This window comes from Sminthopsis crassicaudata, chromosome 1, assembly GCF_048593235.1.
Source record: "Sminthopsis crassicaudata isolate SCR6 chromosome 1, ASM4859323v1, whole genome shotgun sequence".
NCBI lineage: Eukaryota > Metazoa > Chordata > Mammalia > Dasyuromorphia > Dasyuridae > Sminthopsis > Sminthopsis crassicaudata.
Genome location: NC_133617.1, coordinates 141,125,351 through 141,140,786, shown reverse-complemented (window position 1 = coordinate 141,140,786; position 15,436 = coordinate 141,125,351). Strand labels below are relative to the sequence as shown.

The window sequence follows — 15,436 nt, the reverse complement described above, 5'->3', positions numbered from 1 at the left end:
CAGGGCCCTTGGGAACCCAGCCTCCACTTTAGAGACCCACTGGATTGGATGGTCACTGAGGTACCTTCTCACTTTGAAATCCTATGATTCAGTAAATGTCAGGATATCTCTGTTATGTTAAAGTTGTATAAAATAAAATCATTATTTGTGGAACTTTGTTTAACACAGCCCATTTCCCCATTTAGATAGAGAATTTTTATTGGTCAATAAGATAGTTTTCGACATATTTTGTATATCTACTGTTTTAAAGACACACATATCAAACAATAGGCATTGGATTAAACACCAACAGGTCATGTTAAATACTACAAAAACAGAGAGAGAAGTTCCCTACTTTCAAGGAGTTTATATTCTAAGAGGAGGGATAACAGAGATGTACAAGTACAAGTACACCTACAAAATAGATTCAAGGTAACCTTGGAGGTAAAAGATATAGTATCTACTGGAGGCAAGAAAATTTGGAAGGAAGCTTGGGATTTCAAGAGGCAAAGATGAGGAGGGAATTTGCTCTGAGCATGAGTTAGCTGCCAAAGTAAAGGCACAGAGACCAGAGGTGGGAGTTTTGTGCATGAGGAAGAGCAAGGACATTTTGATTTACTCATAGATTGTGTAAAGAGCAGTAACATGTAATGAGGTGGGAGCATTCTCCACAAACACTTTCTCCCTATGCCAGTCGGAGATGTGTCCACCATCAGTCAGTCCTTTCACCACTTTTCTCCAGTTACTACTTCCTACCCATTCCACTGACCTGAAGTTTTAGTAAAGCTTTAGCTGTACTCATATATATAAATGAACAGTTCTTTCATCCATTCAACAACAGAAAGCTGTGACAGAGCACCCACCACATACCAGCCAGTCACTCTGTGCTAGGATATATTAATAGAATAGTCTTTCTCCTCAAAAACCTTGTAGTCTTTTCTCCACCAGGATTTAGAAGCATATTTTTACCTGACCACTTTTGTTTTCTTCATGGCCACCCATAAGGTGACTCTAAACTCATGGGCTAGAGAAAGGCTTCCCAGAATTCCCTTCCGTCTCTTTGGCAGGACTTTCCCTCTGTTATCTGTTCAGTTTATGCTATGTTTCTTTATACAAGGTTAGCATGTTGCTTTATAATTTTTATGACTTACTATGTGTTGTAGGTTATCAGTTTACCCAAGTATATACACATTAATTATTTATGTTATTCATTTAGGAAACTTGTAAACTCTTATGAAAGCTAAATTCTATATCTCCCTCATATGTAATACAATGTCCTCTATATGGTAGGCTTTATAACTCTTGGTCTGAATTGCATTTCTTTTCTGTCCTACATTGAATGCTGGCTGTAGACACTGCTGATTTCTAAGACTGGGGCAAAGTGCCAGACTTAGGGGTTTGCATTTGATCTGACAAATTTGAAAGAATAAAAGAATAAATGAAATAGTAAAGTATGTGGTTTTTAATTTGCTTCTAAATATCTTTGGAAATTCCATTTTGTGTTTAGCTATCAATGTTGTAAACTGATTTAGCTCTTCTGCTATGCTATCAGGCCACTAAGAAGAAATTGCAGACATCTGCCCTTTTGAGAGCACATGATTCTACATTGTATGATAACTCTGAATTTCATTTTAAAATAATTTAACTTATATTTCGTAATTTTCCCTTTTCATTTAGGGCCCTGGAACTTCATCCATTTTCTATAAAACCTCTCTTGAGACGAGCAGTAGCATATGAAACAATGGAACAGTATCGCAAAGCATATGTAGACTATAAAACAGTATTGCAGATAGACAACAGGATTCAGGCAGCAAATGACAGCATTAACAGGTAACCTAATTTTTATTCTTTGCAGAAGATCTAGTATATTTTTAATTAAATTGCATTGCTTTTAATTAATAAAATCAAGTTAGATATCACAGAATTTTAGATTTAAATCTTCAAGGAAAGTAAAATTATTTTATGACTGCTGAGAGATTGAAATCATGGCAATATTACTAATGTGACAACAGCTTCTTTTTTCTGTATTAATAAAAATCAGAGTTTCTGCCTAGGACTTGGTTCTGACTTTCTTTAAATCTCTTTTAATTTACTTTCTACTTCTGCCATCTTCAGTGAACCTGTACTTCACAAGCCATTTGTACATCTTTATGTTTTGGTGGGGAAAGGACACCAAAGAATATTATCTTTTTTTATGAATCAATCCTATGTGGATATAATCATGAATGCTTTAACTCTTCCTGCAGTTTCTCATCTATGTCAATATTTTTCCACTTTGGGGGCAGCTAGGTGGCGCAGTGGATAGAGCACCAGCCTTGAATTCAGGAGGACCCGAGTTCAAATGTGGTCTCACACACTTAACACTTCCTAGCTGTGTGACCCTAGGCAAGTCACTTAACCCCAGCCTAAAAAAAAAAAAGAAAAATATTTTTCCACTTTAATTTATGTTTAAAAATCTCAGGGCAGCCAGGTGGCGCAGTGGATAAAACACCAGCCCTGAATTCAGGAGGACCCGAGTTCAAATCTGGTCTCAGACACTTAACACTTCCTAGCTGTGTGACCCTGGGCAAGTCACTTAACCCCAGCCTCAGGGAAAAAAAAATTAAAAATCTCACAGATCTTCCCATCACTACATAATAATTGTTATACTGATAGTCGAGTTAATAAATATTTATTAAATGCCTACTGTATCCTACAAAGAAAGGTGAAAATATTATCCCTGCCTCAAGGAACTCTTAAAGTAATATGGGAAAGATAATATGCCCAAAACTTTAATTAGAGATTTCAAACAGAAGGAACTAGGTCTAGGAAAGGCTTCTTAAAGGAGGACATGGGCTGAGCCATGAAAAAAGCCAAGGAAGGCAAAAGGTGTAGAAGAGCAAGGGGAACATTGCAAGTGGCAGGGACAGCCAGCCACAAGGAAGGTGGGAGATCTGTGCAAGGAATAGTGAGAAGGCCAGTGTGATACCAGCGAGAGAGAAGGAAAGGGTGGAAAGACAAAAGGGAGGAAGGAGTCTGGTTATGAAGGGCTTTAAAAGCCAATGAGAATTAGTATCCATTGAATGAGAAAATACATGATGACAGAGAGCTCTTAGGAATTCAGTAACACTTTAAAATTAACTTTTATTTTAGTCATCACAATAGAATCTTTATACATTTGGAAAGATATTATTTACTCAGTACATAGCAGGTACATTTGCTCATTTTCAATCTATCAGTCAGTAAACATTTATTAAGAACTTATTATGTGCTAGGCACTATGCTAAGCACTATATTGAGTCATATTGCATATTCAGTTGTAACTAAATAAAGACAAAATTTACTTTTTTTTTATATGCACATGTGGACTCTTTGCAATAATTGGGTCTCAAGTTGGGAATCACTGACTTAAATTATATAACAAGGTTAGGAAAGTGATAATAACCAGATAAGCCTTATCAGATCAGCATCACTAAGTATTTCTGGAAATAGATTCATGTCTCTAGTCCAAACACTGAATCTTCAGCTTTACTTGCTATAGCAACAAAAAAAAGTATTGATGATTTGCTACTCTACTGTAGCAGATATGTCACTACAAGTATACATCTTTCTCTTCAGAGTTTATTTCTGCCCACATGACTCTTTGAGTTTAATGGATTTATGGCTTGTAAATGACACTTATTTGGGATTAGTAGCAGTTCCTAATGGTGAAATAAAAAAGAATGCTAATATTTATTTAATAACATATCTGTATTCCTGAGGGAAAATGAACTGCATATATCTTGTTTGTTTTTTGTTTGTTTGTTTGTTTGTTTTTGTCTTTTAATGTGGTAATCTAGTTAGGCCTTATAAAGTTATTTAAAATGAGAATGATAATACAATTTTTGGTGAATATTTTATATTCTATATTTGAGGGGTGATATCTGGGCCTGTGATTTTATCCACATAGGGAACTCCTAGGGTGCAAATTCTGTATTCATGTACATTGATAACTTGTCCATAAATTAGGATCTTAGAACACTGAGATGTGTTGGTGCTTTGTCTGTGGTCACAGAAATCATATGTGACAAAGGCAAGCCTGAACTCAGATGTTCCTAACTCCAGTACCAGCTCCATATTCAGTCTATTACAGTTTCTTGACCTCATTTAGGATTCTATTCAATTTGGTTAGTATTCATTGTGTGCCTCTTGTCTGATGCATTGTGTGCTTCCCCAGTGTCAAGTGTACAAGAGAAGGCTAAGATTTGATCCCTGCTCACAAGGAATTTACAAGTTAATTGAAGAGATATTTTAAATGTGTTTAATAATTTAGGAAAATACAAGATATAGGTGCCAGAATGTAGCTTGTCATTTTGGGTGGGAGATGTTGGCAGAGATTTCGTAGAGAACATAGTCCTCAGGATGGCCCCTAAAGTGTCGCCAGGAATTGTATAATTAGAGAAGAGTATGGAAGGGCTTTTAGGCAGGAGCAACATAAGGAAAAACATAAAGTGGGGAATAAACACTAAATTTGTGAGGGGCTAGCTGGAGACTGTTGGTAAATTATTGGAAATGAGGTCACAATGGTAAGAGAAGTCCAACTCTTTGAATGCTGTGATACTAAGTTTAGATTTTATTCTATTGTGGGCTGGTGGAAAGAGCAGTGAATTGAGAGTCCAGAGACCTAATAGTAGCCTTGCTTTCTTACTCACTTTGCTATGCGATGTTGGGCCCTCTAGGCCTTCATCTGCTAAGGAAGAAGGATGGGCTTGAGGGATCTTGAAGGTCTTTTAACAGATCTGTTGATTTTCCAATAGTGGGCAGTTTTATGAGGTCAGTTGCCACTACTGCACCTAATACTTCTCCAAAGTTTTATTTAGGGAGGGACCAGTTATGACATTACATGTTCCATTCTATTCTGAGTCTTTAACTATGCCTCATTGCTAATTATTCCCAGAACTAGAGTAAATTTTTAAAAAATGGCTTCTTATAAAAAAACAGTTAAGGGCTCATTTATTTAGCTTTTTCAAGTTAAAGTGTTTTCCTTATAACTCTAGGAGATGGTTGGGCGAAAGATTATTATCCTTCTTTAGAGAATAGGAAATTGAATTGTGAAGATAGTTGGTAGAGCTACTGAATGACTTATCCATTGTCATATGATTAATAAGAGTCAGAGCTAGGATTAAAATTGAATTATCCAGATTCTAAACTAACATTCACTGTTTCCAACATACCACACTGCCACATTCTGAAGCAGGATATGAGAAAAATGGTGTTTGGGATTTTGTCAGGCAGTGATGGGCAGATGGATTAGAGTGGGGATATACAGAGTTAACTTTTAATATCTATGCATTTTCCCCCAGAATTTTATATACACTGATAAGGGTTCCCTTTTTTAAAAAAATGTTTTTCCTTTTTTGCTTACTGATTAGAAAGTCTTGAAGATGATTCCTTTTATGGCTATTTAATATTCGCAATCCTGTTAGAGGACTTGTACAACTTAGATATAGCTTGGATGTGAAGATTGAAGTATATGTGCCCAGTTAAAGACATTATTTTTTAACTTCAATATCTATTTATTAATTTCATAATTGTTGCTTTTGTGCATATTAAATTTCAATAATGGAAAACTGAACATCAATAGCTTTGTTTAAAAAAAAAAACATATCCACTTTATTTTTGTCCTTTCTTAACCATATTCCTCTTTTCCTCTCTAGGCATCTCTTATGTTTTTAGATTTCCCTGCACATAGCTATTTACTCCCTGGCAACACATCACCTTTTTTCAGCTGCTTCTTCCTTCTTCTCTGCTGGTAATTCATTTTTTGCTTGCAAATTCTTTCTCTAAAGCTCCTTTTCCATCTGTAATTTGAGATGGCTATTCATTTATTTTCCACACTGAAGTATATGTGTAAACACAAGTAAATATAAGACCTCTGCTACAGAGACTAACTGAAGCTGACAACTTGAATTAAATCAAGCAAATCCCACTAATTCTCAATAAATCACATTGGTGTCATGTGGGCAAACAACTAAATAGAAAAGCATTATTCTAAGACTGGGTACCATTTTGTTTTGTAAACATAAGTAGGAGGTCTTCCAGTTTTATAAACCCGATCTTGAGTTTCTTAAAATATGTTAGTATTTTTCTTACAGTCACTAGTAAATGCCAAGTGTAAAGTATGTTGTGGGAGCATTTGGTTGTAAATATGTCATTCTCTTTTCTGTGTGCCTTGTAAATGCATAAACAATATTGCTAGAATAATTTTAGAGATTAAAAATACAAGGTAAGAATATTGCTAACCATGAAAATGTTCTAAGAAGAAGTGAATATTATATAACATATATCCTTCATAAGTTTTATTTATTTTAAATCACTCACTATACAGTTAGGATCTAAAACTGTTTGTGTTGGTTTGGTAATTTTTAACAATAAAACTTGGCTAAATTATATAAGAATTAAATGTTAAAGGAAACCATCCTCTTGGTCTACTAAATGCTAGTCTTATGTTTCACTTCTTGAACAGAAAGATTTTAAAGGTGGCTGTGATCAAATCAGTAATATGTTAGTGAGAGAATATTTTTCTTTTTATAAAAATTATATTTATTTTATTAATAGTTTAGCATTCATTGAACATTGTGTTTCTGAAGCCTCTTTAGTCCATTATGGACTTAGATGGGAACAGTCACTGAAAATAGCTCACGTTTATATGTTTTGCCCAAAGGAACCCATGGACTGGCATCATAAACTTAGAAAATATTTGTTAATTTATTGTGGGATAATATTAGAGAAACAAATTATATAGTCAGTGGAAATGACTAGGGTTTTTTTTTGTTTGTTTTTTTGTTTTTGTTTTTGTTTTTTAGAATAACAAGAACTTTAATAGATCAAGATGGTCCAACTTGGAGGGAAAAATTATCCCCAATTCCAGCTGTTCCTTTTTCAGTTCAATTACATAGATTAGATGGAGGAAGTCCTAAGGCACAGACGACACAAAATGGAACTACCGAGTCCAGACACCATCAAAAGCCAAGTGTCACAGGTATGCGAGTCATGTGTCATTCTAGGATCTCACTTATCCCTCTTTGCAAGGCCTTGTGCTAGAATGAAGCCAGAGCAACCATATCATTGAAATACTTTTCTCTGCTATAGTATCTATATCTATATGATCATGTATTTACATCCTTCAAATCAACTATCTTAGGAGGCTGAACAATGATGATGGACAAAACATCTTTGGAATTCTTAAAAATAATAACTAGTACATGTAGGGCGTTGTTAGGTATGCAGAGCACTTTATGTGGAAACTGGAGCTGAAAAAGTTTGAGTGCCTGCTCAGGGTCACTTAGCTGGTGAAGTTCAAACCTGACCTGAGTCCAGTACTTTTAACACCTCTGCTATCTAGCAAGCCCATTTTTGGAACTGACTGCAGAGCCAATTTCCTGATCCCTATGTGATGACAGAGTTTTGAGGCCCTTTACCATTCTGGTCATCTTTCTATATGTTCTCTCAAACTTGTCATTGTCCCTTCCTAATGTTGGCTGGGTACCCAGAGTTAGACAGACTTCCAGGTGTGTCCTAAGCAGGGCAGAGTACAGCAGAATTACTCTCTCCTTCCATTATTGCAGCCCAAGTTATAAAAGGTAATAGATAGAAAGTGTTCTGCATACAAAAAGGAAGGCCTGAGACTAGAAGCCCATGCACAGGGAATGGAGCACAGATGATCCAGCAGAGAATTGGAAGAGTAGTCAGACAAATAAGTGGAGAACCAGGAAGAGAGTGTTTCCAGACAGGGAGAGCTCAACAGGGTCAGGTGTTATGTAGGTAGGGGGGAGGATCAGTACTAAGGAAAGGCCATCCGAGGGATTACTTAAAAGCTCATTAGCAACTTTGGAAAGCAGAATTGGAAAGCATTCAAATGACAAGATTGGAAACTGGATTGCTGCAAGAATAAGTGTGTAGATGATTTTCCCTAGGAATTTGGAGGGTTTTGGAAGAAATCTGAGCCTAATAGAAGAAAGAGCCAAGAGATAAAGTGGTATTTAAGAAGAGGAGAGAAGGGGGGAAAGGATGGGAGGAAGGAAGAGAGCGACAGAGACTCAGAGGGAGACAGAGAGAAAAAGACAGAGACAAAGAGACAGAAACAGAGATAGAGACAAAGAGACGGAGACAGGGTTGGGTGAGGAAGAGTGAGGAGGAAAGACAGACAGAGACACAGAGAGAACTCCAGTGCTCACTGAATTATCTTTGTAAAGTTTGAGGGTGTGAGATGTGGTTCTTGAAGAGCATTCTAAAATGCATTGTATCAGGGTCCCTTTTTACTGGAAGAAAAAGATATGAATCTGCATCAAGAATATCTGAACTGCTATTTCTGGAAGAATAGGGATTGAATTTATGATATCACTGGTCCTGAGAACTACTTCCTGATAAGGATTTTCCCTCTTGGGGCAGCTAGGTGGCACAGTGGATAGAGCATCAGCCCTGAATTCAGGAGGACCCGAGTTCAAATCTGGTCTCAGACACTTAGCACTTCCTAGCTGTGTGACCCTGGGCAAGTCACTAAACCCCAGCCTCAGGGAAAAAAAAAAAAAAAAAAAAAAAAGGATATTCTCTCTTTGTAACTTAGTGTCATACAGAGCAGCCTAGAGCACTGAGGCCTGTTCTCTTTCTACCACACTATAATGCCTTTCATTTCTAGTAGTTATGCCACATAGATAGAAGAAATCTTAAATTATTATTGTCCCTTTTTAAACTCTAGGTTTTCTTTAGTACATTATAAGTACATTATAATTTTTAAACCTTTTAAATTTTAATAATTTAGGTTGTAGGTATAATAAATATGATTTTTTAAAAAATGTTTCTATTAGTGAATAGTGAATCTCTTCTTGCAGTAGTTTTACCCACTAATTCCTTGACCCCAGGAAGCAAATTACTCTTTTATTTGTAGCTACTATTTTGAAATTTTGTGACAGGTTCTGAAATAAGAATTGTACACAAAAGGTAATGTAATTGTCCTAAATTTTAACGTTCAAGTGTCAGGTAAGATAGACAATCTATGAATTACATTTAAAATTAAATTGATTAAAGTTTGCCAATACTCAAGAACTTCATTTAAAGGCCCTATATTTGACTATCATCATGACACTACACAAAATAGTGTGGGGAAGTGGTTGAAACAGTTGCTTTGACCTTCAAGTATTGCATTAACAACCATGTCAGGTAACATCATTGACCTTTTCCAGACCTCTTAATGTTCCCTTTGTCTCTGTCACTTTGTGGTGACTTATACTTCCCTAAATGCTCAGGAGACAAAAATTGTTAATTTTAAAATCCCCTGTGATTCTTAAGAACTCATTGGTCGTCTTACCTGCATAAGTTCTGTACTTTATCATATTCAATGTTTTTTTTTTTTTTCCTCTGTGTAACTCTGACACTCAGATGAAGAGAGCAACAATAGTTGGATGAACTTGAACTAGTTTGTAAGCATTACTATCTTAAGAGCTGCCTGTATGAAAAAAAATTCCTTTTTTCCTTACATGTAGGAGAAAAACGTGAAGAAATGTTTGCAACCCTTAAGGAAGAAGGAAATGAATTTGTAAAGAAAGGGAAATATAAAGAAGCTCTTGACAAATACAGCAAATGTTTGGAGATAAATCACAGTGAATGTGTTATATACACAAACAGGTATATTTGGGTCTGACCCATAACCTCTAATTACTGGGTTAATGCTGATAGCAGATCCTTTTAGAAAAAGAAGTTACCATTATTGTTTTTAGTGGTCCTGGGCTTAATAATATGTTCACTTGTTTCATTCCTGTCAACTCTTCATGATTTCATTTGAAATTTTCTTGGCAAAGATGCTGGAGTGGTTGGCCATTTCTTTCTCCAGCTCATTTTATGGATGAGGAAACTGAGGTAAACAGGGTGAAGTGACCTGGGGTCACATAGTCAGGAAATGAGTGAGTCTTTCTGATGCCAGGTCTGGTGCTTCTATCCACTGAGCCACCTAGCTGCCTCTGTTTTATAATACAAATTGTTCTAACTCAGTGTTTCTCCTTTGGGAGTCACAGAGCTTCTGGGAATTGTTATCAGGTTTACAAAAGTTATTGCTGCTCCCTTTAGGAGTTCTCTGGGGTGGTCTTTGATACCCTCTAGTTCTGATCACGGTGAGTGTCCTAAATGAGGCAGAGCACAGTTTTTGAGTTTTTAAGAAGCGAGGTCGTCATGGCAGCCAAAATTGTCCTGGAGTGACGGAGAACTTTTGTTTTGCTGCCCCAAGTCTTTTCCAAGGTGTTCTTCAGACGGTAATCATTGACTACATTTGTGTTTTCTTTCCCTTCCATTGAAGAATCACTAGTCCTCATTCTTCAATGACTGTGAAAAAGTCAGGTTTCTAATAATGTACCAGCAGCTCCCACACAGAAGCCTCAGGTCGCTGACTCTGACTTCTGCTTAGCATTCACAGTTATAAAGAAGGAAAGTGTTTGAGAGTCATCACTCTACATGATGCTATGTTCCCTACCTTATACCAGGGCTCTTTGTCACCTGAAGTTATGCCAGTTTGAAGAGGCAAAAGAGGACTGTGATCGAGCTCTTGAGATAGAAGAGGCTAATGTTAAAGCTTTCTATAGGAGAGGTCTTGCTCACAAAGGACTAAAGGTAAGAAGGGGGCAAGAGGATGTGTATTAGGAGACTGTGTCATGGCAGAGAGAGCCAGAGGCCCTGGTTTAAAACCCCCCAGCCATGCCCTTTGTTGCTATCTTTGTGATCTTTGGAAAGCTGTTAAATTAATTTCAACTTCAGCTTCTTCATCTATGAAATGTAAAAGTCAGATGAGATGACACTTGAAGTTCCTTGTAGCTCCAAATTTATGATCCCATGAATGTCCAAACTGAGAATTGTTTCAGAAATAAATCAAGTGGCTTACATTAACAAAAATCTGGGAAAGATGAAATAACATAGCTGCTAATGAAAGGAAAAAAGAATTATCAGTTGAACACGAAGTAATAAGTATCTGCTCTATACTAGGCACTAAGGATATAAGAAAGAATAAAGGAGAGGGAGGGAAAGAGAATGGCAAGTTTACCTTCTATTTAGGCGATAAGCATATACATATATAGGTACATAAAAATATAATTTGACAAGAGAAAAAGTACCAGCAGTATAGAGCATCAGAAAAAGCTTAAAGCCTTGAATGAGGAGGACCTAGATTCCAGACATGGGGGACAGTTAGTGCAAAGATATGGGGAGGGAAATGGAGAGTTGTGTAGAAGGGACATAAAAAGACCAGTTTGATGGGGCCACAGTGTTCATGAAGGGCTATAATGTACAATCAGATTGGCTGAGTAAATTGAGGCCAAATTATAAAGAGCTCCAATTTACCACACGTAGGAGTTTATATTTTATCTTAGAGGTGAAAAGACTTTGAATCTACTTCTACCTTCTTAACCAGCTTTGGGAGCTTGAATGAAGTGATTTGGATTTAATGATCAGTGCCTTCTAATAATCTGTGATTTTTTATGCCTGAATTTTAGTTTATTATACAAAATTAATTCCTGTCATACTTAAACACAAGTAACAAATGTCTGCAAGCTATAACTGAGGACCACCAGCATTCTGAAAGTCAGAAGACTTGGAGTCCATCCTCAGCTTTGTCAATAAATTATTAAATGATTCTGAAAAAAAAAAAAAAAGTAATGTCCATTGGTAGCACTAGTATGACCTGAAGTTTAGATAGAGAGAGAGAAACTGATAGACAATCAGAAAGAAAGAACGAGGAGAGAGAGATAAGGAGGGAAGGAAGAAGGGTGAGACAGAGAGAAAGAATCAAAGAGGAAGAAGAGACTAGAAAAGGTCTCTCTGAGATAGAGCCAAGATGGCAAAATAAAGGCAGGAAAAGGTCTCCCTTTGGTAGAGAGAGCAACATGAGCACATGGAATGACCTTCATAGCTGGTCCTACATTGCTATTTGTTTCTGGAAAGATGAGGTGACAAGTATGTACCCTATCTTAGAATAACACTTAGCCTAAAGGAAAGATGAATTTTTGGGTTTTTTTTAATACTTTTTTCCTTTGCATTGTGAAAGTTGTGACTTACAATATACCTAAAAATAGAGAACTTACATAAGAAACAAAAACTCAACACCTATCAAAAGATTTGTGTGATAATAGTTGTTTCAAGATCATTTAAATTGATACTGTTCTCAGAAATACACTTGCAGAAATTATATGAATTTTATAAAATTGACAACTCACGTCTTCAAAGTCTTCCACAAAATGTTTGTGTTAAATGGAGTTTTTCAGTAGTGTCCTGGCTCTTGCCACTTTTTATTTAAAAATAAATTTCTACCTTAAGTTTTGAATGACCTTTATGTTCTTTGTTTTCTGAATGCCATTTGCTATATGTATTTGTTTATTTTAAATGATTTGAAATAGCAGAACTATTTGGAACAAATATGTACATGTGGCCCAGGTAAAAATTTGGTTTCCTTTGTTTTCTTCTAAATATTACCCATCACCCTTCTTTCACAATCCTTCACTCTGGCTATGATAACCACTGATTTGTGTGATTATCTAACTTTGGGTCAAGCTCTCAAGCCTTGTTTCTGTCCTGGGCAGAATGGAAATCTGAATTTAGAGACTCCAAAATAAAAAAGAAGGTAGAATCAAGTTTTTGCTTCAGTGTGAGAATCATATATAGGTTTTGATAAACACAATAGACAAAAAAATATTTGAGCGAGTTATAATAATAGAGTTAAACCCCTTAGGATGGGATATTTGTAGCTAGGATTTACATTAGATTGGACTTTCGCCAAAGCTCTGATTTGATATACTTCTTAAAGGCAGGTATCAAAAGGTCTAGGAGAGGGTACTATTACCAGTGAACAAAAGGAAAAGTAAATAATCTCTGCCCTGGTTCCTACTCCAACCTTTAACTCTGTCCTTTGTCACCTCTGTGCTAACATGGATGAATGCTGAGCTACAAGATACCTTTTAAACAAGTTAGTAACAGTAGTAGGAGGCAGCATGGCTTAGTGGATGGAGAGATGGTTTTGGAGCCAGGAAAACATGGGTTTACATTTTACCTGTGACACATACTAGCTCTGGGACTGATACATAAGCAAGTCTTGTTGCCCTAAAGCAGTTCTCTCAGACTTTAAATTACTGCTGACCTGTATCTACAGAGACAGTTTCCACAACTGCAGTTCCCAGTACTGGGATGGGGATGGAGATAACTTCTATAGTAATGATAAATGCTAAATGAAGATTTACTTGGGGCTTGCAGGAACGGGGGTGAGGGAGGGCAGTGAATGAGAATGGGGAAGGCACAGAATGTGAGGGGAAGGGAGGGATTTTTAAAAAAGAAGTACTTAATCTGTTTTGTTAGCTGAAGATGATATATTATGTGTTCGCTTTCCCCAGGGAAGGTCATTGCTTAAAGGTATAGAGAACACCAGAAATTTGTACTTTCTTAGGATGAATGACTATAAATTGTGTTGTTAGTTTTAATTTTTTGAGTTATGTGACCATAATATATTTTTCTGGTTTGATTTCCTATATTCTATTTGCTTAGTTTATGGGCTAGAGTATAACAATAATGTTTGTACTACATGAATTTAACTTCAGGTAATTTCAAAGTCACATTTTTTAGAATACAAATTTACTTTTTATAGTGTACATAAAAATGTAAATATCTTGGGTGCACTCCAACTTTTTTAGGATTTAGTGGTAGATGAGTTGCCTCCTTGACACCAGTTTAATATTTAATTTCCCAAATGGACTGCCCTGTCTCATCCAGTGGACTTAATAGTTTTTTTTTTCCTGGTCCAAGAGCTTAAGGGTCAGATCCTCAGAAGGAGGAAGTACATGAATTTCTTCCTTTTTAAAAAAATAAAATAAAATAAAAAAGGCACCCAAACAGTGACTTATTACAAAATAATTATTGTTGTTTTAGCTTTTAAGTGTATACTTTCTCAGAAGTCTTAAATTTAAAACTATATTAAGACTTCTGGGACAGTGTGTGTGTGTACAAGTGTTTTAAAAATGTAATTTCTGAAAACAGTATTATTTTAAAAGATCTTAAAATAGATCTTAAATACAAATATTTATGTCCATTAAGAGAAAGTGAATTTGAATTTTAAAAAAGATTCAACTTTAAAAGTTAAGTTAAATTCATGTAGTCCAGGCAGTATTATTGCATTATATTGTTACATTGTCACATTATGGCCCATAAATTAAGTAATAGATAAAATATAAGAAGTTAAATTGATGAGGTTCGGCATAGGGCAGAGAGTTATGGGAACCCCTTCTGGTCGGTACAGGTCTTTTGTAAAAGAATTTTCAAACCCAAAAAGTTAGATTGGCAAAAAGAAGTTTATTGGCACTGGGAAGTTAGCTTTTGCTAGGAGACTGACTTCCTTAGTGGCAAGGTCCCAATAGAGGAGGAGGAGTCGAGAGAGAGAGAAAGAGAGGGAGAGAGAAGGAGGGAGGGAGGGAGGGAGGGGGGAGAGGAGAGAGGAGAGAGGAGAGAGAAGAGAGAGAAGGTGGTGGTGTAGTCCTGTTAGGGAAGTAGATGAGAGATAAAGAGGGGTTAACACTGAAAAGAGAATGTCTTCTCAACGGGCAGAGGGTCCTTGCAGACAAGCTATGCCAAGGAGAGAGAGAGAGAAGTTCCTTGGCATGGCAAGTCCTGCTTTTAGGTCCACTGCTAGGAATGAGGCCCAAAGTTGCTCTTTTAAAGAGATCTGAGACTGAAGTTTCAATTGAATGAGGTTACTGCCCCCAGGCCTAGATGTCCAGTAGAATGGGACAGCTTACTGGGAGTGGTCCTAAGCCAATCTCCAGCTCAAAAGAGGTGGATAGAAATCTCCAGCTCTGGACTAAGTAAGATTGGTCCTGGACTCTACTAGTCCCACCCAGATAACAGAATGAAACTTTATTTTGATTCCCTGGGGAGGTCTCTCACAGAGGTAGGGTTCAAGGAGAATCTCTCTTATAAGGAGCTTCTCAAGTGCTTTACCTCATGGCTCATCCCAAAGTCAGAGAGAGGCAATTTCAGGGTTCCCAACATCAAAATCAGAAAAATGTATGTAAATGTACACACATATATACACATAGATATGCATGCTTAAAAATAAGAGATGTGAAAAAGCCATATGAAAATGTCTTGCATTTGTTCATACCTTTTTTTTTTTTTTTGGTTTAAGACTGGGATTCTGTATTATCACTTTTTTGCAGAGTACATCATGCAAAAAAATGTCTGGAAAATAAAAAAATACAGAATGCAGGGTAATCAATAATCTCAGATCATGGCAGAAAGCAAACTATTAAGCTTTTTGATGAGGAGAGTGAAAAACTACCTTGAACATTTAAAAGATGTTGGGAAAGCCTGAAGGCAAGGTTGAGGAGACATGAGAGAATAGACGGAATGTGTCATGAAAGCAACATGATGTTGGACAGACTTCAGAAGACAGTGGATAGAAATGCCTAGCATGCATTGG

General features: G+C 36.5%; 1 protein-coding gene across 2 annotated transcripts in view; it reads left to right on the top strand.

The window, feature by feature from the left end:
- The window catches only part of SPAG1 (sperm associated antigen 1), a 93,609-nt gene that overhangs the window by 69,504 nt on the left and 8,669 nt on the right, over positions 1 to 15,436 (top strand). For both annotated transcript variants that reach the window (XM_074268219.1, XM_074268210.1), the window contains exons 14-17: positions 1,657 to 1,809; positions 6,804 to 6,979; positions 9,480 to 9,621; positions 10,470 to 10,596. In XM_074268219.1, coding sequence (XP_074124320.1) covers positions 1,657 to 1,809; positions 6,804 to 6,979; positions 9,480 to 9,621; positions 10,470 to 10,596 — 598 coding nt within the window. The remainder of the gene's footprint in view (positions 1 to 1,656; positions 1,810 to 6,803; positions 6,980 to 9,479; positions 9,622 to 10,469; positions 10,597 to 15,436) is intronic.